This window comes from Entelurus aequoreus, linkage group LG25, assembly GCF_033978785.1.
Source record: "Entelurus aequoreus isolate RoL-2023_Sb linkage group LG25, RoL_Eaeq_v1.1, whole genome shotgun sequence".
NCBI classification, from domain to species: Eukaryota; Metazoa; Chordata; class Actinopteri; order Syngnathiformes; family Syngnathidae; genus Entelurus; species Entelurus aequoreus.
Genome location: NC_084755.1, coordinates 31789234 through 31813721, shown reverse-complemented (window position 1 = coordinate 31813721; position 24488 = coordinate 31789234). Strand labels below are relative to the sequence as shown.

At 35.0% G+C, this 24488-nt stretch overlaps 1 protein-coding gene across 1 annotated transcript in view; it reads left to right on the top strand.

Moving 5' to 3' along the window:
- LOC133642700 (serine/threonine-protein kinase BRSK2-like) overlaps nucleotides 1-24488 on the top strand; it is an 87013-nt gene that overhangs the window by 42277 nt on the left and 20248 nt on the right. The window contains exons 8-16 of the mRNA XM_062037055.1: nucleotides 2229-2262; nucleotides 2332-2400; nucleotides 5917-6063; nucleotides 12597-12628; nucleotides 12776-12940; nucleotides 15398-15495; nucleotides 15582-15732; nucleotides 15808-15868; nucleotides 21863-22139. Of these exons, the coding sequence (XP_061893039.1) occupies nucleotides 2229-2262; nucleotides 2332-2400; nucleotides 5917-6063; nucleotides 12597-12628; nucleotides 12776-12940; nucleotides 15398-15495; nucleotides 15582-15732; nucleotides 15808-15868; nucleotides 21863-22139 (1034 nt within the window). The remainder of the gene's footprint in view (nucleotides 1-2228; nucleotides 2263-2331; nucleotides 2401-5916; nucleotides 6064-12596; nucleotides 12629-12775; nucleotides 12941-15397; nucleotides 15496-15581; nucleotides 15733-15807; nucleotides 15869-21862; nucleotides 22140-24488) is intronic.

Genomic DNA, 24488 nt, shown 5'->3' with positions numbered 1-24488 from the left:
TAATTATGTAAAAAATACAAATAAAGTCATTTTTTTATGAGTCCCTTCTTATGCAGTATATTTGGTTGGTATTTATATTTCTAATCAGCCCGACTTAAGCTTAAGGTTTATGTGTTAAATAAACACACAGTTTCATTATCAGTTGTAAACTGTAAGTAGGTTAAGTATGATTGTTGAATATGATTACAATCAAGAGTAAGATTACTTAGACTGACCATACGTCCTCTTTTCACCGGACATGTCCTCTTTTGCGAGGCTGCCCGGGCGGAGTTTCTTAAATGCCTCAAATGTCCGGCATTTTGAGTTAGGGTTGCGTGTATTTTCAATGTACGTACAAGGTTGAGAAGGGGTTAAAAACAAAACAAATTGTGAAGGTGTGCACGCAGCAGCATTGGTGAGGGAGGGGCAGAGAGCGAGAGAGTTATGATAAACGCGCATGCGTCGCCAGGCTCTGCTTTTTATCCATAGATTTATCAGATTTAATTTTTTATCATCTATAGCAGGGGTGTCAAAAGTGTGCCCCGGAGGCCATTTGCGGCCCACAGCTAATGTTTTAAAGGCCCACGGCACATTCTAAAAATACTATTAAAATAAACAAAAACATAACAAAAGTGAAATAAAAAAGCTTAAAGGTGAAATGTAATTTAGAAAAAGTTGCAATGTTGACTAATAAAACAAAGTTGGTTTTTTTTCTTTCAAACTGTCATTGCTCAAAACATAATATTGAATCAAAATCAATGTTATTATGAATTATTGACCTATCCAAGGTTCCCATTACTTCACATCAAATATTCCACTTTGAAAAATATTTTCGGTGGAAGATTTTGCAGATTTTGTGTGTTTGCCATTAAAAACATAGTTTTGTTTGACAAAAAAAGGGCGGAAAACAAACAAACAAAAAAACAACATAAAAAAAAATACAACATTTTGAAATGAGGAAGAGATCTGAAGTAGGGCTGCAACTAACGATTAATTTGATAATCGATTAATCTGTCTATTATTACTTCGATTAATCGATTAATAATCGGATAAAAGAGACAAACTACATTTCTATCCTTTCCAGTATTTTATTGGGGGAAAAAAACAGCATACTGGCCCCATACCTATTTTGATTATAGTTTTTGAGCTGTTTGTACATGTTGCAGTTTATATAAAAAAAAAAGGTTTATAAAAAAATTACAAACAAAAAAAACGCATAGCATAGATCCAACGAATCGATGACTAAATTAATCAACTATTTTTATAATCGATTTTAATCGATTAGTTGTTGCAGCCCTAATCTGAAGTTGATGTAGACTCCAGAGATTTAAGCGTTAAATATAAAATGTATGTATGCCCTGGCACACCATTATCATCATTTCATGACCCAAGCAAAACACTTTTTACACTTTTATACTGAAATAAATACACCTACAACTTATTAAATAAAAACATAGAAAAAACTACCAGCAGCGGTAAAGTTTAGATCCATGAAGGAAAGAAGAAAGTGAATGAATGTTTATAACTGAATACATTTACATACAAATCTGTTTTCTTTTTTTATCTTTTTTTTTTTTTTATGAATTAAGTAACGTTTATGACAACCTTTTTCCAAAACACAATATAGAATGTGAGATATAACAGGATAATGTATACGTTTATAATTTTTTTTCAAAACGCTTACGAAAAAGTGGGACCCCAAAAATTTACTATGGGACCCCATTTTGAAAATTCCTAGCGCCAACACTGCTGTCAACAGAGGAGAAAAAATGCTTTATTTAAATAAATATATTATTTATAAAGCAAATTCGAGTATCATTGGCAAATGTTCACCTAGTCCCGGCCTTGGCGTGCTGCCTGCCTTGGCACGCATATATGTGTCCTCTTTTTGGGATTTCACAATATGGTCAGCCTAGATTACTAATTCAGTGTTATTACTTGAGTGGGCTCCTGGTCCTTCTGTAGTGGAAAAGTTGGGCCCCGAGGTCAAAAAGGTTAAGAACCCCTGATCCAACCCTTCGCCACGACCCTCCTCCTTGCAACCCACCACCACAAATAGATTTCAGTCCAGTGGGAAACACTGAAGTGGTATGATGTCACATCAAGTCATCATTTATTATGAGTCAGTGTGGGTGACATGTTTCTTTATTAACACGCAGAATTATTACCTTCAAAGTGAGACTGTCTGAAAGGCAATTTATATTTTATGAGCGACACATTTTTAAAACAATGTCTCTTTTGAATTTTAGATCCCCACATTATGCTTGCCCTGAAGTAATAAGGGTAAGTGTGTGTGTCTGTGTGTGAGTGTATGAGAGTGTCTATGTCTAAAAAGAGGATGCTGTGTTTTAGGGAGAGAAGTACGATGGCCGCAGGGCAGATGTCTGGAGTTGTGGAGTCATCCTCTTTGCTCTTCTTGTGGTAAGTTCTTACTCTATTTTTTTATTTCCTGCTATTTCTTTTTTTTTTAATATATATATTTCAGCTGTCACTTCACTCTTTTTCCTCGCCATTTCCGATGCCAGTGTTGTATAGTGCACTCATACTTCAGGACTAGGGTTGTACGGTATACCGGTACCAGTATAGTACCGCGATACTAATGAATCATATTCGGTACTATACCGCCTCTAAAAAATACCGGCCCACCCCCCTCCCTTTTTTTTTAACGGGCATGACGGTGCATCGTCGTCATGCCGTGTCATTGCTGGTTTCACGAGCAGAGGAGCATGTTCGGCACCGCACAATCACAGAGTACTTACAAGCAGACACAGTGTGTAGACAGAAAAGGGAGAATGGATGCATTTTGGCTTAATAACTAACGATAAATGTGAAGTTATAACACTGAAACGCCTTCAGGAAGAGGTACTTTAAGACATGGCTGGCTAGTTAGCGGCTAAAGTCCATCCGCAGTCTGCAGTGTTTTAGCTACTAAACCTTGTCTCCATGACGACAAATAAAGTAAGTTTCTTACAAGTACCGTTATCACTGCAGGACGAGGAATAGCTAAACATGTTTCATGTTTTAGCTCACTGGCATCACAATGTAAACAAATGCCATGGGTGGATCTACACCTGACATCCACTCTAATGATACCTAGTACAGGAGAGTATCTAGTCGATACTCCTATGATTACATCGATATTTTTTGGCATCACAAAATCTTTTTTCCTTTTTTGAAAATGTATATTATGTTTATAAACTCAGGAAATACGTCCCAAGACACATGAGGACTTAAATTATGACCCAACAAGTATATTTAATTTATTTTCTACCGCTTGTCCTTAATAATTTTGACAAAATAATAGAATGGAAAATGACACAATATGTTACTGCATACGTCAGCAGCTAAATTAGGAGCCTTTGTTTGTTTACTTACTAATAAAAGACTAGTTTTCTTGTATGTTCACTACTTTATATAAGGACAAACTTGCAATAAGAAACATGTTTCATATATATATATATATATATATACATGTATACATGTATATATGTATATATGTATATGTGTGTCATGATCCGTGGTCGGATCATGTTTTGTTTAGTTATGTTCTGTTAATTTTGGACTTCCTTAGTTGTTTTGTGCACTTCAGAGGTTTGTTTTGGTCACCATGGGTACTTATTGGTTTCACCTGCCTCTGATTAGTGTTCGGCACGTTCACCTGCTGTTGAGCACTAATCAGAGAGCTATTTATTCACGTTGCTCGCCACACTCTGTCTGGCTTCCTTGTTTGCTCCATGCAACGGTTACGTTTTGATATTCCTGGTTCTTGCTTCTGCGTTTCCTGTGCTAAGTTTTGCCTCAGCTTCCGCGTGCAATCGGCACACATCCTTTTTGCTTGTTTTCTGTTTGGCTATGATTTATGATGAATAAATCATCTCCTACCTCACGCTGTCGTCCGGAGCCGTCCATTTGAACAAAAACCCGCATCATCATGTGCCCCGAACGTGACAATACACATTATATATATATATATATATATATATATATATATATATATATATATATATATATATATATATATATATATATATATATATATATATATATATATATATATATTCCTCGCATACTAATTGACTGAAAGAGCACGCATTTGGCGTGATGGTGTCATGTTGTCGATGGGATAATGCATTTTTAGACAATATGATTTGCCTGAGCGGCTAGGTAACCCCAAGAGTAACAAGCGGTTGCCTTGTTGCCTTTCCATTAGGAAAAATAAACTAGTTTTTAGTGTAAGTTTGCTAGTTTCAAGAAATGTAATGCCGAGCGCATATCATTATGTCAAGATAATGGCACTAGCATTTACTTAAAGGCCTACTGAAATGACATTTTTTTATTTAAACGGGGATAGCAGATCCATTCTATGTGTCATACTTGATCATTTCGCGATATTGCCATATTTTTGCTGAAAGGATTTAGTACAGAACATCGACGATAAAGTTCGCAACTTTTGGTCGCTGATAAAAAAAAAGCCTTGCCTGTACCGGAAGTAGCGTGACGTCACAGGTTGAAGGGCTCCTCACATTTCCCCATTGTTTACACCAGCAGCGAGAGCGATTCGGACCGAGAAAGCGACGATTACCCCATTAATTTGAGCCAGGATGAAAGATTCGTGGATGAGGAACGTGAGAGTGAAGGACTAGAGTACAGTGCAGGACGCATCTTTACGTAACTTAGGTACAAGCTGGCTCATTGGATTCCACACTCTCTCCTTTTTCTATTGTGGATCACGGATTTGTATTTTAAACCACCTCGGATACTATATCCTCTTGAAAATGAGAGTCGAGAACGCGAAATGGACATTCACAGTGACTTTTATCTCCACGACAATACATCGGCGAAGCACTTTAGCTACGGAGCTAACGTGATAGCATCGGGCTTAACTGCAGATAGAAACAAAAGAAATAAACCCCTGACTGGAAGGATAGACCGAAAATCAACAATACTATTAAACCATGGTCCTGTAACTACATGGTTAATGCTTTCCAGCCTGGCGAAGCTTAACAATGCTGTTGCTAATGACGCCATTGAAGCTAACTTAGCAACGGGACCTCACAGAGCTATGATAAAAACATTAGCGCTCCACCTACGCCAGCCAGCCCTCATCTGCTCATCAACAACCGTGCTCACCTGCGTTCCAGCGATCGACGGAGTGACGAAGGACTTCACCCGATCATCGATGCGGTCGGCGGCTAGCGTCGGATAGCGCGTCTGCTATCCAACTCAAAGTCCTCCTGGTTGTGTTGCTGCAGCCAGCCGCTAATACACCGATCCCACCTAAAGCTTTCTTCTTTGCAGTCTTCATTGTTCATTAAACAAATTGCAAAAGATTCACCAACACAGATGTCCAGAATACTGTGGAATTTTGAGATGAAAACCGAGCTTTTTGTATTGGGATACAATGTGTCCGCATACTTCCGTTTCAACGATTGACGTCACGCGCATACGTCATCATACATAGACGTTTTCAACCGGAAGTTTAGCGGGAAATTTAAAATTGCACTTTATAAGTTAACCCGGCCGTATTGGCATGTGTTGCAATGTTAAGATTTCATCATTGATATATAAACTATCAGACTGCGTGGTCGGTAGTAGTGGCTTTCAGTAGGCCTTTAATTTAAGAATATTTTTCAACATATTGAGAAAAAAGGTCTCTTTTTTTTTTTTACCAAGAAAAGTGCACTTGTTATTAGTGAGAATATACTTATTTTAAGGTATTTTTGGGTTCATTGAGGTTAGCTAATTTTACTTGTTTTGGAAAGTCTTGACAAGCCAAATTTTCTTGTTCTATTGGCAGATCATTTTGCTTAGTTCAAGTAAAATATCCCTAATTTTTGTATTATTTTTTTTCTTGTTTTTGAACACTGACTTTTTGCAGTGTAACCCTTTCACCTCGGACTCATTTATTGCACTTCCTTGTTGTTCCTCTCTTTCCAGGGCGCGTTGCCGTTTGACCATGACAACCTACGGCAGCTTCTAGAAAAAGTTAAAAGCGGAGTGTTCCACATGCCCCACTTTATACCCCCTGACTGTCAAGCATTGCTCAAAGGAATGATAGAAGTCAACCCTGACAAGAGACTCACGGTAAGCACGGACGGGCTTTATGTTTATGTCAACCAACTCATCAAGTTCTGATTCAACATGTGCCCGCTTAAAGGCAGGGTTTCCCACACATTCATTTATTTGTGGCGGCCCGCCACGAAAGAATTACGTCCGCCACAAATAAAAAAAAATAAAATAAAAAAAAATAAAAAAAAATTAAAAATTTTTTTTTATTTTTTTTATTTTTTTTTGTCCTGTCCAGCTTCTCAGGCAAATCATATAGTTGATGTAGATGCCCATATCGACACTTCAGATTTACTTTACAAAAGAGAAGTGTAGGATACTTCTCTTGTTGCCTTATTTGTATTTGACTTTATTAAATGTATTTATATTAGAAACACAACATGTGTATATAACAAAGGGTGCAAAGTCTGCAGGCAGTAGGAAACACATGGTTAAGTGTAGGGAGTAAAACTGATGGCAGTCTAAAGTTCAAGATTTTTGGAGCTCTTTGTTCAGTGGATCAGATGTTTGATGAAGCTCTGTGTCTATCTACCACCACTACTGTTTTCTGTTTATTTGTTACTGACTGTGGCAGGACACCTCTGCCTCTGTTTCACTTTATGTTGCTGGTAAATAATATGCTTGTAGTAGTAGGCTAAAGTTAAATTATTTAGTATGCACTAATTAAAGGGGCAGAGCTTTGAGACATTTTAGCTTTTATATTCTATAAGATATATTTTTTGTAAGAACCACAATTAATAAATATATTTAAGTGAATAACTTATTGTTCAAATCTGTATATAAATATGTACATAAAGTGTTGTAATTATATTGTAAAATGGATGGATGGATGGACGTTTAAAACAAAACTGTTATTATTAATTAGTAAGTATACATTTTTTGAGCCTTTTTAGAGAAAATCAAATCATTGTAGTAAATTATGCAAATTACTCGATGATGTCATGGTGACCACGCCCATATCCACGCCCATATCCACGCCCCCACAGCCACAGGTATCTTGGCAGTTTATGGGCAACACTGAAAGGGGTCATGTTATGATTTTTTTCCCACATTTAAAACAATTCCTTGTGGTCTACATAACATGAACTGGTGGTTCTTTGGTATAAATGTTGCATTGATTATGTTTCCAAGAGCTTCCATAGCGAATCTACTGATATAAGTTAGAACTATACACTGCTTTGTATTAGAAATGGCAACAGCAAAGGATGCATGTGCATGTATGAGCCAGTCTACTCCACAATAAGAGGGTAGCGAAAAAGGAGGAGCTTATTGACTACAGTGTTGGACTACAATGGCGGACTCGCGCAAAGCACGACCATATATGGATAATCACTAATGAGGCACATTCCAAACGGCTCGTTTCCTGAAAGATTGTTTTATAAATATCTCCCGGTTTGATTTAAAATTGTAAAAATCCGGGACTTACATTAAGAAGGGCCCCATTCGGTTTACCTGACACATGAAACGTGACAAATCGGGGGGTTGCATCATCCACTTTAGCCAGCAGATGTGTGTTGAATATCTTAAAATGTGTTTTGTTGCAATTCCAACTTTGACCACAGAGTTAGTTGCTACGTAGCGTGGCGCTTTCCATCATTTTCAGCAGACTGGATTGCAAAATGATGAACCCCCTCCCTCTTCCTCTCACGTGAGATCCACCCAGGTATGGGGCCATGTGAATCCCTTCCCTACTGTATGCAGATCCCAAATACACAACAGCAGGTGCCAATAAGTATGGAAAGGTGTTTTTTCATAATAGGTCCCTTTTAAGTCGATGTCAACATACATGCTCGACCGCTTTTGTCGACATAAGCGGCCATTTCTACGAAAAATGGGTCAGTTTACTTATCGACAATTGTTGTATTGATGACCTCATCCTTATCGCCAAGCGTGAAATAACAGTAATTCAACTTCTGTTTAGTCACATAGCATTAACACTTGCACACAGTTCAGTTCACTGCAAAGGAAGCCTTCAAAATAAAAGCATGGCAGTATAAACCTGGATTCCAGCACAGCAAATAACTAAAAAGCAACAAAGAAAACTGCATTATGAAACAGATTGACTCAAAGTAACCCCCATGTAATCCGAAATAATGCTGTGTTGTATTATTATGACCACCCCTCCTTTATAGGCAAAACACACTTTTCGTAGGGCCCCGTTTCGCGTAAAGAAACGCATGTAAAATGTCGATGAATAACAGGGCATCTTATATGAAATGTATCGCAAATGTATTTCTCATTGAAAAGAATATAATAGCATTATTATCGGGATTATTTTCTCCCATGTTGCACAGTGTTAGTGCTGAACTGGTACAGTAGGGAAGGGACTCATATGGCTCCAATCCTGGGTGGGTCTCGTGTGAGAGGAAGAGGGGGTGTTAATTATTTTTCAATGCTGTCTGCTAAAAATGATGGAAAGCGCCACTCTACATAGCAACTGATGCCATGGTCAAAGTCGGAATTGCCACAAAACACATTTTAAGTTTTTCGACCCTCTGAAGTGGATAGCACACGGCCCAAATGTGTCACGTTTCATGTGTCAGGTGAACCGCGACGAATAGGGCCATATGAAACCCCTTCCTACTGTAATTTGGCATACAGTGTTCGAATAAGGAAATTGTGCAGCGTTGTTTCATTATGTAAATGTGTTATTTTGCACCAAAAATATACATTGAACAAAACATTAGTGGTGTAAAAAAAAAAATATATATGTATATATTTTTTTAAACCTGTTTTGTCCAACCACTCATGCAAATCATATTGTTGATGTAGATCAGGGGTCACCAACCTTTTTGAAACCAAGAGCTACTTCTTGGGTACTGATTAATGTGAAGGGCTACCAGTTTGATACACACTTAAATAAATTGCCAGAAATAGCCAATTTGCTCAATTTACCTTTAACTCTGTTATTATTGATAATTAATGATATTGACACTTAATTGAACGGTTTAAAAGAGGAGAAAACACGAAAAAAAAAATGAAAATTAAATTTTGAAACATAGTTTATCTTCAATTTCGACTCTTTAAAATTCAAAATTCAACCGAAAAAAAGAAGAGAAAAACTAGCTAATTCTAATCTTTTTGAAAAAATTAAAAAAAATAATTTATGGAACATCATTAGTAATTTTTCCTGATTAAGATTAATTTTAGAATTTTGATGACATGTTTTAAATAGGTTAAAATCCAATCTGCACTTTGTTAGAATATATAACAAATTAGACGAAGCTATATTTCTAACAAAGACAAATCATTATTTCTTCTAGATTTTCCAGAACAAAAATTTTAAAAGAAATTTCAAAGACTTTGAAATAAGATTTAAATTTGATTCTACAGATTTTCTAGATTTGCCAGAATATTTTTTTTTAATTTTAATCATAATAAGTTTGAAGAAATATTTCACAAATATTCTTTGTCGAAAAAACAGAAGCTAAAATGAAGAATTAAATTAAAATGTATTTATTATTCTTTACAATAAAAAAAAAAAAATTTACTTGAACATTGATTTAAATTGTCAGGAAAGAAGAGGAAGGAAATTAAAAGGTAAAAAGGTATATGTGTTTAAAAATCCTAAAATCCTTTTTAAGGTTGTATTTTTTCTCTAAAATTGTCTTTCTGAAAGTTATAAGAACCAAAGTAAAAAAATTAATGAATTTATTTAAACAAGTGAAGACCAAATCTTTAAATATTTTCTTGGATTTTCAAATTCTATTTGAGTTTTGTCTCTCTTAGAATTAAAAATGTCGAGCAAAGCGAGACCAGCTTGCTAGTAAATAAATAAAATTTAAAAAATAGAGGCAGCTCACTGGTAAGTGCTGCTATTTGAGCTATTTTTAGAACAGGCCAGCGGGCTACTCATCTGGTCCTTACGGGCTACTTGGTGCCCGCGGGCCCCGCGTTGGTGACCCCTGATGTAGATGATCATAACTGGCACACAATGTATGGTTTTTTAATCCAGAATTGTTTTGTATCGATAATGGATACTGAATCGAATCGTGTGGTGCCCAAAGATTCATGGCCCTACAAAACATGCATCAAATTCAATTCAAGTTTGGTTAAAAATGTATAAAAATTAGGGATGTCCGATAATATCGGACTGCCGCATGTATCTCTATTTTTAATACATTTGCAAAATTGTAAACAAAAAATTTTTTTTAAAAACTTTTTCATATTGTCATTATGGGGTATTGTGTGTAGAATTTTGAGGACAAAAATTGATTTATTCCATTTTGGAATAAGGCTGTAAAATGACATATTTCGGAAAAAGTGCAGGGCTGTGAATACTTTCAAAATGCAATGCATGCTTACCAAAAAATAAAGTTGGATTAAAAAAAAAAAAAGCCTTTACACGTAAAAACAGGGGTTAAAATACTACATTTCACCTCAGGTTAAAGCTATATTACTGGACTGTTTTACTGAAAGTGTTCATAAAGGCCCGGCATAATGACATATTCTTGTATGAGCATTAAAAGTAGGACTGTAAATTGACTGTATAATAGCTCCCCTTTAAATGCGCCCCTACGCTCACGTCGCACATTAAAGCTGGGGGAGTAAAAATAAAAATGATTACATTGCTACGAGAGAGAAGGCGCAATAGCACACAAGATGTGTAATAGAGCCGCAGATAAAGAGAACGTCTCATCAGTTAGTCATTCAGTTAGCACGGATCACAGATTTAATCAAAGCTGTGCATTCGTCTGATGAACTTGTGATTAATGGAGTCTGAAATGAGGTCAGACACACTGTTGTTGGACGGCCAGCCAGCTTCCTCCATACAAACAACCATCGAGACATTCAGTACAGTTAGAAAAAAACCTTGTAAATGGGCTTCTGCTTTTCACAAGATACTCATAAAGACTCATCGACTAATTATTGACACAGCATCAGGAGCAACTGGCGGTTTAGTGTCTTGTCTGGTATACCTCGTCATGAAGACGGAGAATCAGAGCCACAACCCTCAGATTGTGCTGAAGTTGTCGACATACGTGTTTACAAGGGTAAGAAATAAATGCAGTGAAAGCTTGATGAAATGCATCAAACTTTTACGAGATGATAGGAATCCTTTGTGTTTGAAAGCAACCACGAATGATTAACAAGCGACAGGTGCACTGATCTGCAAAGTAATAACACAGTACACAGCGCAGAGCGGGAAACAGTAGTACAAAACAAAAGCAGAGGCTTGGAACTGATGGAAAATATCACAAAAAGCTTGAAACAAAATGACTTCAGCAGCTTTGTTAGATAAGAGTGTAAAATATGATATGATAAACAAATAATTAAATAGAAATATGCACAATTAGAGGAAAACAAGGTCGACAAACCGCCCTATTGTAGGTTGACAAATCCTTATGATTGCCCATTGCCGTTATGTCTCTGGTAGGGATGTAACAAGAAACAGTATTAATGAAAACTGTCATGTAAACCCAGCGAGCTAGCTTCAATGCTAACATGAAAACAAGAGACATTAACGCCTAACGGCATTATATTTCTTGAAACCAGCAAACTTACACTAAAAACTAATTTATTGTTCTTAATGGAAAGGCAATAAGGCAACCGCTTGTTACTCTCGGGATTTCCTAGCCGCTCAGGCAAATCGTATTGTCTAAAAATGCATTTTTCTATCGACAACATGACATCATCACGCCAAGTGCGTGCTCTTTCAGTCAATTAGTGCGCATATATACAGCCCAACCCCCGGCCAAAATTTTTTTAAATTTATTTTTGAGGAATTTATCTGAATGTGCATGAACTATTTCTGTTCAAAATTGTTAGAAATGTCACATGTTAAATGTTTAAATATTAACTGTCCGTTAACTGTACTGTGCCAACTGTACTACTATATGAGTACGTATTTTCTATTGTTTCATTGAAAATAAAACCTCAAAGTCCATTTGGCTGTCATCTGTTTTACTTATGAGACACAATTATGTCAAAAAAATTATTTACATGCTTAAAATAAGAAATTATTACTTTAAAAAAGTAGATTTATACTTGTGAGTGTTGATGACACAGCTTTGCAACAGTGGATATTCTAGTTTCAAGCATGTTTTACTCAATATAGGTCATCAAATCTCAGCAACAAGCTGTAATATCTTACTGAGATCATTTAGGACCAAAACCCTTAAAACAAGTAAAACACTCTAACATAAAATCTGCTTAGTGAGAAGAATTATCTTATCAGACAGAAAATAAGCAAATATCACCCTTATTTGAGATATTTCATCTTACTTAGATTTCAGTTTTTGCAGTGCAGCGGGTGGAACAAGGGGAATTTCACCACATCTAGTGTGTGTGCGACTATCAGTGGTACATTCAACAATACAACGATAATAATAACCGTGATCATTTTACACACACCATGTAGGGTTGTGAGGTGGAGCTATCGCATTACAGTGAAGTAAGCAAACATTATTAATCCCAAATTACTGACGTGCACAAGTACCGTATGTATCCTGGCGACTAGTAAAGGGTTTACCCCACCTGAGATAGGCTCCAGCTCACCTGTGACCCTAATCAGGACAAGGTTGTGTAACTGTCTTTTTATTTCATTGCAGTTAGAAGCAATACAGACCCACGCCTGGTACCAGTAAGTATATTACTTATGTATTTGTTCTTCATTATTCAGTATTTACAGCAATTTCAGCAAACTCATTTATGAGAAACTATCCACACATGAGACACGTGAAATGTTTTGATTTTGTGTGAATATCAAAATGGTTTTCCGTCCTCTCAGAAGCGGCCGCAATGAGCCGTGCCCTGAGCAGCCACCGCCTCGCCGTGTGTGCGTCACCAGGGTGCTGTCGTTGACCGACCTGGACCCCGACGTCTTGGAAAGCATGTATTCTTTAGGGTGCTTCCGGGATCGGGTCAAACTCACACGGGACCTTACAAGTGAGGAGTGAGTAAAAAAAAAAAGTCATCAAATATCTTCTCTTTGAATCGCATGTGCTCAGCTGGTAAAAAAAACAAAAAAAACAAAGAAGTCATTCTGTCATTTAGATAAAAAATAATGATTAATGTTCCTGATCAAATGTTCCATGATAGACTTGCAATCATCTAATGGTCACTTACAATAATGGAGGCATTGTACCGTATTTTTCAGAGTATAAGTCGCTCCGGAGTATAAGTCACACCGGCCGAAAATGCGTAATAAAGAAAGAAAAAAACATATATAAGTCGCACTGGAGTATAAGTCGCATTTTTGGGGGAAATTTATTTGATAAAACCCAACACCAAGAATAGACATTTGAAAGGCAATCTAGAATAAATAAAGAATAGTGAACAACAGGCTGAATAAGTGTACGTTATATGAGGCATAAATAACCAACTGAGAACGTGTCTGGTATGTTAACGTAACATATTATGGTAAGAGTCATTCAAATAACTATAACATATAGAACATGCTATCTGTTTACCAAACAATCTGTCACTCCTAATCGCTAAATCCCATGAAATCTTATACGTCTAGTCTCTTACGTGAATGAGCTAAATAATATTATTTCATATTTTACGCTAATGTGTTAATAATTACACACATAAGTCGCTCCTGAGTATAAGTCGCACCCCCGGCCAAACTATGAAAAAAAAACTGCGACTTATAGTCCGAAAAATACGGTATATGAGATTATTTTTCTCTTTTTGACTTCTGTAAATCTAATATGTGTGGTGTGACAGGAAAAAGACAAATCAACAAATGTTGTTTTATATTGTTAAAGTATAAAGTGGTCACTTTGTTTTAATATTTTACGTTTTTAGATGTAAGATTTTTTTTTTACTGAATTTCCCTTTCCTTCAGCAAAAAATACAAGCAATACAATTATTGTTGGGTTTTAATTCTATTAGATATTACATAGTATGCAATCGAAATAAAGCCAAGAATATTTTTTGTAGTTTGTAGTTTTGTTTTACCTATACATGATCTTTGTAAACATTTTTTTACACGTTGTAATATTTTACATATAATATTTCTATGTAAGATATTTGTTGTTGTATGTATTGTATAATGTATTATACAATATGTTTTTTTATATTAAAATGTTTAATTTTATTGTTTTATTTTATTGTTTATTGGTATAATTTGGTTAAAAATATTATTTTATATAATCTCTTTTACAACTGAATTTGATGTTTCATCAAAATATAGAAACTATAGAATTCTTGTTAAATCCCCCAAATGCAAAATATCTTTAGTAAAGTTGGCATTTTAAATGTAATATTACTTTAACCCTAATTAAATGTTTTTGTTTAACTCAAGTAAATATATTATTATTTATGTGTATTGTGTATGTATACTGTGTGTAATATATATATATATATATATATATATATATATATATATATATATACATATACTGTGTGTGTGTGTATATATATACTGTGTGTACGTATATACGTATATACTATTCATGCATATATAAACAGTATATATGTATGTATATATGTGTGTATATATATACATACGTGTGTATATATATATATATATATATATATATATATATATATATATATATATATATATATACATACGTGTGTATATATATATATATATATATATACATACGTGTGTATATATATATATATATATATATATATATATATATATATATATATATACATGCGTGTGTATATATATATATATATATACATACGTGTATATATATATATATATGTGTATATATATGTATATATATATATATATGTATGTGTATGTATATATATATATGTGTGTATATATTTATATATACACACATACATATATATATATATATATATTTATATATACACACATACATATATATATATATATATATATATATATATATATATATATATATATATATATATATATATATATATATATATATATATATATATATATATATATATATATATATATATATATATATATATGTATACATACATATATACTGTTTATATATGCATGAATAGTATATACGTATATACACACAGTATATATATATATATATATATACACACACACACACAGTATATATACACACACAGTATATATATATATATATATATATATATATATATATATATATATATATATATATATATATATATATATATATATATATATATATATATATATATATTAGCTGTTTTATACTTATGTAATATGTTTTATAACTGAATTTGACTTTTAGCAAAAAAAAGAACCTATAACATTATTGTTAAAGCCCATAAATGTAAATATTGTTGGTAATTCCAATGTATTAACATAATCACTATAGCTACTAAGTTAACTAACTAACAGATGCTAGATAGTATGACTGTGAGGTAGTTTGTTGTGTGAACCTCTTTTACACCTCCTTTTTTGTGTTGCGGGCAGAGAGAACCAGGAAAAGATGATTTACTACCTCCTGTTGGACAGAAAAGAGCGTTACCCCACCTATGAGGATGAGGATCTGCCCCCCAGAAATGACGCTGGTAGGACAGACTCCTTGCAGCTGCTCCATATTCCACCTATTGGACACGATATTTGTAATATTGACTTGCACCTCTGCCCTTCAAAGACCCTCCCAGGAAGCGCGTGGACTCCCCTATGTTGAGCCGTCATGGCCGCTGTAGACCCGAGAGGAAGAGTCTGGAGGTCTTGAGTGTCACTGATCAAGGCTCTCCCACCCCACCTCGCAGGAACCTGGACACTAATGCACACAGTCAAAGGTAGAGTTTTCCACAAAATAATAATCATTAATTCACACAGTATGATATCAAAAATATATATGCACTTTCCAAAAGGTCTCGTTCGGTGAGTGGAGCGTCCACAGGTCTGTCCTCAAGTCCTCTCAGCAGTCCCAGGGTAAGAACCTCATTCTATTTTCTGTTGGCTTTAGCTGTATTGTCATTTATGCAAACAAAGAGTAAAAATGTAACTTCTTGTGGTATGCGCACACAAAGTTTCTAGATCATGTCACTGTTCGAATAACACAGTTCTATAATTATCCCTAGTGTGACTGATTTGCTGAGAAGCTGTATTAATATTTTGAACCAATATATTTTGTGGTCATTACCTAAATTTATTTTATATATTGAGGAAACTGCAGCCTCGTGTACAGTATTAGTTATAAGCAACATTTTTTTTACATGTGTTCTGTACAGCTATTTTATTATTTTAATGGGATAATAAGACATTTTTCTTTTTTCATTATTAGTGCAGCAATAAAATTGCACCAATATATTAGAATGGTTACTTTTCAAATATTTATGATTATTATTATCATATACTATTGTTGTTATATTTTTTAGTTTATTACAAAAGGACACCTTGCACACAACCCAGTATATTAATTATAGGCAACATTTTTTTTTTTTACCTGTATACTGTATAGTATTTAATAACTATCGTAATGGGATAATAAGACATTTTTATTATTATTACTGCATTAGTAGAATTGCACTGGTGTATTACAATTATTTATTTGATATTTCAAATTGTTTCCATTTGTATTATGTGCCATCATTTTATTTTTTTATATAGTTTATATTTTTTGTAATTGTAATAATAACCTTGCAAACGACCTCATGTACAGTATATTGATTATGGGCAAAAAAAAATGTTTTTATTATTATTTATAGTCAATCATTTTTAACGCAGTAATAATACTTGTTTTTATTATTAGTGCAGTTGTAGACTTGCAATAATATATTACAATTACTACTTTGTTTAATGTTTAGAATTATTTGTATTGTGTTATGTGCTCCAATCATTTTACAATTGATTTTTTTTTATATATATAATACATATTTTTGTAGTTGTATAGAAAGTATTGTTTTGTAGAAACCTTACACATGACCTGATGTACAGTATATTGGTTACGGGCAACAATTATTTTTTTTTTACATCTGTTCTGTATAATGTATTATTTTCAATGGGATAATAAGACATTTTTTCAGTTTTTTATTAATATTAGTGCAGTAGTAGAGTTGCACCAATACATTACAGTTATTACTTTTTGAATATTTTAAATGCTGTAGTATGTTTATTATTTGCTATCGTCTTTTTTATACTTTTAATTTTATAATGATAGGAAATCCTGTATTGCGTGAATAATAAAGATTAGTGGTCCCTTTTGCAATGTCCCTGCCAAAGCTTATCTTTATAATCTTTAAATATACTGCAAAATGCAAATCATCACGCTGCACTAAATAAATATATAGATAATGTAATGAATAAAATTATTTAAAAATGTAGCAAAACCCACATTTCAAATATTGTTTTTCTAAGTTTTGGCATTTTAAAAAATTATATCGACTTCGAGTGGTAGAAAAATGGATGTATAGGCATTGAAAAATAAAACATTGCCAGAAAAAACATAGTTGTTTACTATGATGTTTGTTATTTAAAATCAGAATTTATCAGCTTTTTTTCCAGAGCAGTAATTTTCCGGTCACAGTTATAACATTTTTTGTTGTTGTTTTTCAATTTCAACTTCCTGGTTTTCACTTTAATTTGTATTGTTGTCACTTTCAAGTTAATGGCAGTGTTTGGGCGAGGAGTGGGAGGGATTAGGAGTGCTTACAGTGAACGCCAGGAGAGCGGTCTCTGCTGTCCACCGCCATTATTGTTTCTGCGAGGCAAAACAGACTTGCTTGTGGTTTGACAGTTTCAATTTGTGGAAGTATCGTTATACCGTATCGTTCATACAGTTACTGTTCTTTCCCGGCTATAGAAGGCGCCGTTATTTAAGCCACACCCACCAAATTTTAGACGGAATAAATATTTTTACATTTATTAGCCGCACTGGACTATAAGCCGCAGATACGTACCGGTACGAAATATTTTGTAAATGTTTATTTACATACCCCAATTGTTACCAAATGGTACCAGTAGCACGGCAGTAAAACGGCTGATCAAACAAAACAGAAGTCATCGTCATGGAGCCACTAACTGCGAAAGCTATCTCTCCAATCAGCTAAATTGACTCAATAACTCCACTGTGATGTTTTGGTGAATTTACGTAACTGAAACAATACAAAAAGAACGCCATTGTAATTTAATAATACTGACACAGACACTTGTAAACATGTCGTTGTGGCTTGTGCAGCCCTTTGAGACACTTGTGATTTAGGGCTATATAAATAAACATTGATTGATTGATTGATTGATTAGCATATACGATAATGCTAACAACGCAAGCTTGATTACCGTATTTTTTGGACTATAAGTCGCAGTTTTTTTTCATAGTTTGGCCGGGGGTGCGACTTATACTCAGGAGCGACTTATGTATGAAATTAACACATTACCGTAAAATATCAAATAATATTATTAAGCTCATTCACGTAAGAGACTCGACGTAAAAGATTTCATGGGGTTTAGCGATTAGGAGTGACAGATTGTTTGGTAAACGTATAGCATGTTCTATATGTTATAGTTATTTGAATGACTCTTACCATAATATGTTACGTTAACATACCAGGCACGTTCTCAGTTGTTTATTTATGCCTCATATAACGTACACTTATTCAGCCTGTTGTTCACTATTCTTTATTTATTTTAAATTGCCTTTCAAATGTCTATTCTTGGTGTTGGCTTTTATCAAATAAATGTCCTCAAAAAATGCGACTTATACTCTAGTGCGACTTATATATGTTTTTTTCCTTCTTTATTATGCATTTTCGGCCGGTGCGATTTATACTTATAGCTTGAAAAATACGGTATACTGTACCTTGTGGTCACAGAAACTATAAAGCCTCCCCTGAAACCCTCACACTCCAAATGCTGCCTTTAACTGGAAGGTTAAAGAAATACGGTATTAAATTGGTGAGTTGAAGTTGAAAATAGAAAAACAATGTCAAGGGAAAAAATGTCACCGACAAAAGATGGACATAGTAAAACCTAAAGATGGTTGGGGGGGTTTTATGTCCGTGTTGTATTTTTTATGGCACCTTTTTCAGTGTCAGTGCATCGTTTCTACAATGCCAACTTCGATGTGTCCGTGATAAATGCTGTGTCTCATACTTCTCACTTTCTCAGCCATACAGTAAGCATCCCATGTCATTGTCATATCATTCTGACTCATGAAAGAAGAGTTATATTGTCTATATTCAGTGACTACATAATAGGGGACAACGGGGTTGGTAGTCACACTATTATACTCTAGTGGAAATTGACAACATAATTATTATTCTCACGGTGTTTGCTTTAAATGTGTATCCCTTTCATTTTCCATTTAATTGTAACAAAATAAATGATCAAAAACCCTTTGACACTTTGAGGTAACCAACCCCAACACAGTAATGGTTGGTTGTCACAAAGCCCTTTTAATGGCAAAAATATATTTAGAAGTTGACAAATACATAAAGTGAACACAAAATGAGCTGGGAACGTTAACAGGAAACCTCTTTAAACCAGACGATATGAATATGAGTGTATGTGAAGACGAACCCCAACTGGACTTTTTTTGCCAGCATCAACGCTAACAACAGTGTAATAACTAGTAGTCAGCTAGCTATTACCAATCCAAATGAGGGGTCTTTAACGTTGGCAACTAAATGGTTAATTGCTAGCTGTCTTAAATGCTAAAGTGAATATAGTAACAATCAACCATGTTTTTATTTTAATTCCACAAGCTACAGTGATTAGGGTGGCCATGCCACTGCATTTATAAACTGCAGATGAAAGTTTTATGTGTATTTAAATACATTTAAATTAGTGGAACATTTTTGAAAAATTGCTGGGGGAATATTATATATATATATATATATATATATATATATATATATATATATATATATATATATATATATATATATATATATATATATATATATATATATATATATATACATTAGGGCTGTCAAACGATTAAAATATTTAATTTATTTCATTCATTGTTAACTCAAAATTAATTGTGATTAATCGCAGAAGGACATACTTTTTCGTCATTAAGAAATGTACCCTAGACAGATAATTTTTAAGTTTTTATTGCCATGACTGGACAATCAATTTGCTTAAATTAAATGTTTTTAAACATTATGCTTTTTGAAACCGTTCAACATGATAAGGATATAAACACATTTTTAAAGAGAATAAAAAAAGCCAGATATTGTATTTTGTGGGAATACAGAATTTGTATTCCTGCTTTAGGAGCACTTACATAAAAAGGAGAGGAGGTACACTTCCATGTTTAGATAACAGTTTCAAGCATTAGTAACACAAAATGTGGATTGTTACGATCGTGCTTTGATTGTCAAAGATGTTAGGTGATATTTTTTCTAAATTAATAAATATTTCTGATATTCTGCACTGCAAAAACTAAAATTAAGATGAAATATCTCAAATAAGGGTGATATTTGCTTATTTTCTGTCTGATAAGATAATTCTTCTCACTAAGCAGATTTTATGTTAGAGTGTTTTACTTGTTTTAAGGGTTTTAGTCCTAAATGATCTTAGTAAGATATTACAGCTTGTTGCTGAGATTTGATGACCTATATTGAGTAAAACATGCTTGAAACTAGAATATCAACTGTTGCAAAGCTGTGTCATCAACACTTACAAGTATAAAACTGCTTTTTTAAAGTAATAATTTCTTATTTCAAGCATGAAAAAAATATCATGATGCCGAGCACATACTATGTCAAGATAATGGCACTGGCATTTACTTATTTACGAATATTTTTCAACATAAAGGTCTAATTTTTTTTTTCTACCAAGAAAAGTGCACTTGTTATTAGTGAGAGTATACTTATTTTAAGGTCTTTTTGGGTTCATTGAGGTTAGCTAATTTTACTTGTTTTGGAAAGTCTTGACAAGCCGAATCTATTAATTATCTGCCAATTATCTGCCAATTATCTGCCAATAGGCAGATAATTTTGCTTAGTTCAAATAAAATACCCCTAATTTTTGTATTTTTTTTCTTGTTTTTGAGCACTGACTTTTTGCAGTGTGTACTCTACATATTGTACAAGTTAGTTGTAGAAGTAGTTTATTTTGGACATGTTAAAAACAAAACAAAAGTAAAAAATGATATACATATCATCAACCAAATTTCATGACCGCCCCTGCTTTATCCCCGCGAACGACCAAGGGGTCACGGACCCCCTAATTATAGGCGATAGCTTTCTTTTTACACTTTTAAGCTTAACTATTGTTTTGTTATAGCTGAATATTTACAATTTGACTTGAAAAACATAAACCGTCCCCTCACCTCGAGTTCAGTTTTACTCTAGAGCAGACTATATAGGTGAGCTCTCATTCTAATTGTTTATTCCCATACTGCAATTTGAGAGGCAGCACCCTCTGGTGGCGGTATATGAGTGTGACGACCACCCCTGTTCTCCCCTACAAAACCGAAAAGAAGACATCAGTAAAAATGCTCCAACTACCGCCTCCCTACTGATGAATTTAGAGTAGAGTAGGGTTCATTGATTCATCTTCCATCTTGTTGGAAAATTGCTTCCATGCATCACATCTCATGATCATTTCTATCTCTCTCATCCCCCTTCCGCCCCTCCCCTCGCCAGAGCCCGGTGTTCACTTTCAGCCAATCAGAAGTCAACTCAGCTTCCTCCTCCAAAGACCCCAAACCAGCGAGCGTGACCACCGCTCGGCCTATCCGCCCAGCACCCGACCCCAAAACTCAGACCCTGCCCTCAAAGGGCCCCGCTGAGCGCCCCCATCTCAACTCCATGAAGTCCCTCCCTCTCCAGACACCGCGCACACCCTCCCCCTCCCCCTCCCCCCCTCCTCTCTCCCATCCCGCGCTTTTTCAACTTCCCCTCCCCCTCTGTCTTCAAGTCCAAAAACGCCCACTCGTCCTCTAACTCCTCTGCCGCCACTCCTCCCGTGTCGCAGGTCACGCCGCAGGGCTCGCCACTCCCCACCCCGCTGGGCACGCCCGTGCACCAAATGCAACACCCTTCCTCCACCACCCCTCCCTCCTCTTCCTCCTCGTCTTCTTCTCCCAGAGCGGACGGGTCCGGGGGGGCTTCCCTGTCGCTGACGCCGCCCTCCAGCCCGGGGAGCAGCGGCGGTCTGGCCTCTTCAAGCTCCGCCCACTGGAGGACAAGGCTCAACTCGTTCAAAAACAACCTGCTGGGGTCGCCACGCTTCCATCGACGCAAACTTCAAGGTGAGAGAAAGAACTTTTTAAAACATGAATTCTGTAATGTTTGACAGACTTCCTTCAAGCCGCTTTCTGTGGGCAGTCTTACTTACGTTCCTCCACTTTGACAACGTCTTCCCCCCGTCATCTGCTTTGTACCAGTAGTTTTAGTGCTTCTATAACGACAGCGGAGGATGCATGTGCATGTACGAGCCAGTCTGCCCCACAGCAAGAGGATAGCGGAAAAAGAAGGCGCTTGTTGACTAAAATGGCATACTCGCGCAAAGCACTTCGGGTAAATCGCTACCATATATGGAGATAACCGTTGGTGTGATATTAGACTTCGACTTCGACTTCGACTTCGACTTCCTTTTTATTGTCATTCAAATTTGAACTCTACAGTACAGATAAGAACGAAATTCCGTTACATTAGCTTATGGTAGTCCAGGATAAAAAAGCAATAAGGTGCATATATAAATAAATAAATAGATTACTGTACAGATAAATATATTGCACTTTTTCATTTGCATCCATGTTTATGGATGTATGTTATATTGTCTTTTTTGTATATGTATATATGTTGGAAAACTGTCACAAGTTGTGCACATTTCAAAGAGCTTGTTTGGGGGAAGTAAGAAGGAAGGCAAGGTTGTTTTATAAATACTGTTTGCCTCCATGGTTTGATTCCAAATTCCCAGGACTTATGCAGATCCCAAATACGCAAAAAAAAAAAGGTATGAACAGGTAAGAAAAGTTGGTTTTGCATAATGGGTCCCCTTAAAGACAAATACAATAATTGATAAGTACTATAAACAATACTATAGCTAATCCTACACAGATAAGACATGTATGAGGTAATACACACATTGCTGTCATTCCACTTGCATTAGTTTACGCTACGTGGGCGGTTTTGACTCCGCTAAAATTGGCAACGGGCCAACTAGCTTTATGCAGCATCCATGTATTTACAGTATATGTGCACTGGGGGAACTAGTTAACTACACTGCAAAAACTGAAATAAGTAAGTTTAAATATGTCAAATAAGGGTGATATTTGCTTATTTTCTGTCTGATAAGATAATTCTTCTCACTAAGCAGATTTGATGTTTGAGTGTTTTACTTGTTTGAAGGGTTTTGGTCCTAAATGATCTCAGTAAGATATTACAGCTTGTTGCTGAGATTTGATGACCTATATTGAGTAAAACATGCTTGAAACTAGAATATCAACTGTTGCAAAGCTGTGTCATCAACACTCACAAGTATAAAACTACTTTTTTAAAGTAATCATTTCTTACTTCAAGCATGAAAAAAAAAATCATGATGCCGAGCACATATCATTATGTCAAGATAATGGCACTAGCATTTACTTAATTTAAGAATATTTTTCAACACATTGAGGAAAAAGGTCTCTTTTTTTTTTCTACCAAGAAAAGTGCACTCGGATAAGCGGAAGAAGATGGAAGAAAAGTGCACTTGTTATTAGTGAGAATATACTTATTTTAAGGTATTTTTGGGTTCATTGAGGTTAGCTAATTTTACTTGTTTTAGAAAGTCTTGACAAGCCGAATTTTCTTGTTCTATTGGCAGATAATTTTGCTTAGTTCAAATAAAATACCCCTAATTTTTGTATTATTTTTCTTGTTTTTGAACACTGACTTTTTGCAGTGTATGCAACACACAGCTTTATGCAGCATCCATGTATTTACAGTATATGTGCACAGGGGGAACTAGTCAACTACATTCTTACCTGTCTGCCTTTAAACTCCTTGTGTCGGTCTAGAACAGGCCTGGGCAATTATTTTGACTCGGGGGGGCCAAATTTAGAGAACAAAATGTGTCTGGTGGGCCGGTATATCTGATTTTTAGGAACACTAATACGAAACCTCACAATAATGTCTGATTAAATGCTAAAAAACGTTATGACAGATCACCTTAAAAAATGGAATGGAATTTTTGTATTTTTTTACTGAACGAGACACCCAGAATGTACATGAAAATAAAGAATGTGTACATGGATATTGACAACATAAGAACGTCACACCCCTCTCCATCCACATATTTTACAATCAAGCGGAACGCAACAAAAGTGCAACAAACACAGCGAAATATGAACGCGAAGGGTAAAAAAACTCACCTACAATCTGATACATCTGACATATCACTAAGCTTTAGAACTTTGTTGTAAAAATCTCCTTTCGGGTCTGTCCCTGACACATCATAATGGCAGCTACAATTTCCATCTTGAAGATCTAAAAAATTATTTGGAAATGTCCAGAGGGCAAGGTTAAAAAGCTTAACTGGCCTTAATTTGCCCAGGTCTGGTCTAGAAGCTTGTCGTTTAAATGTTTACATACGTTTGAAGTATCGCCACCGTTCA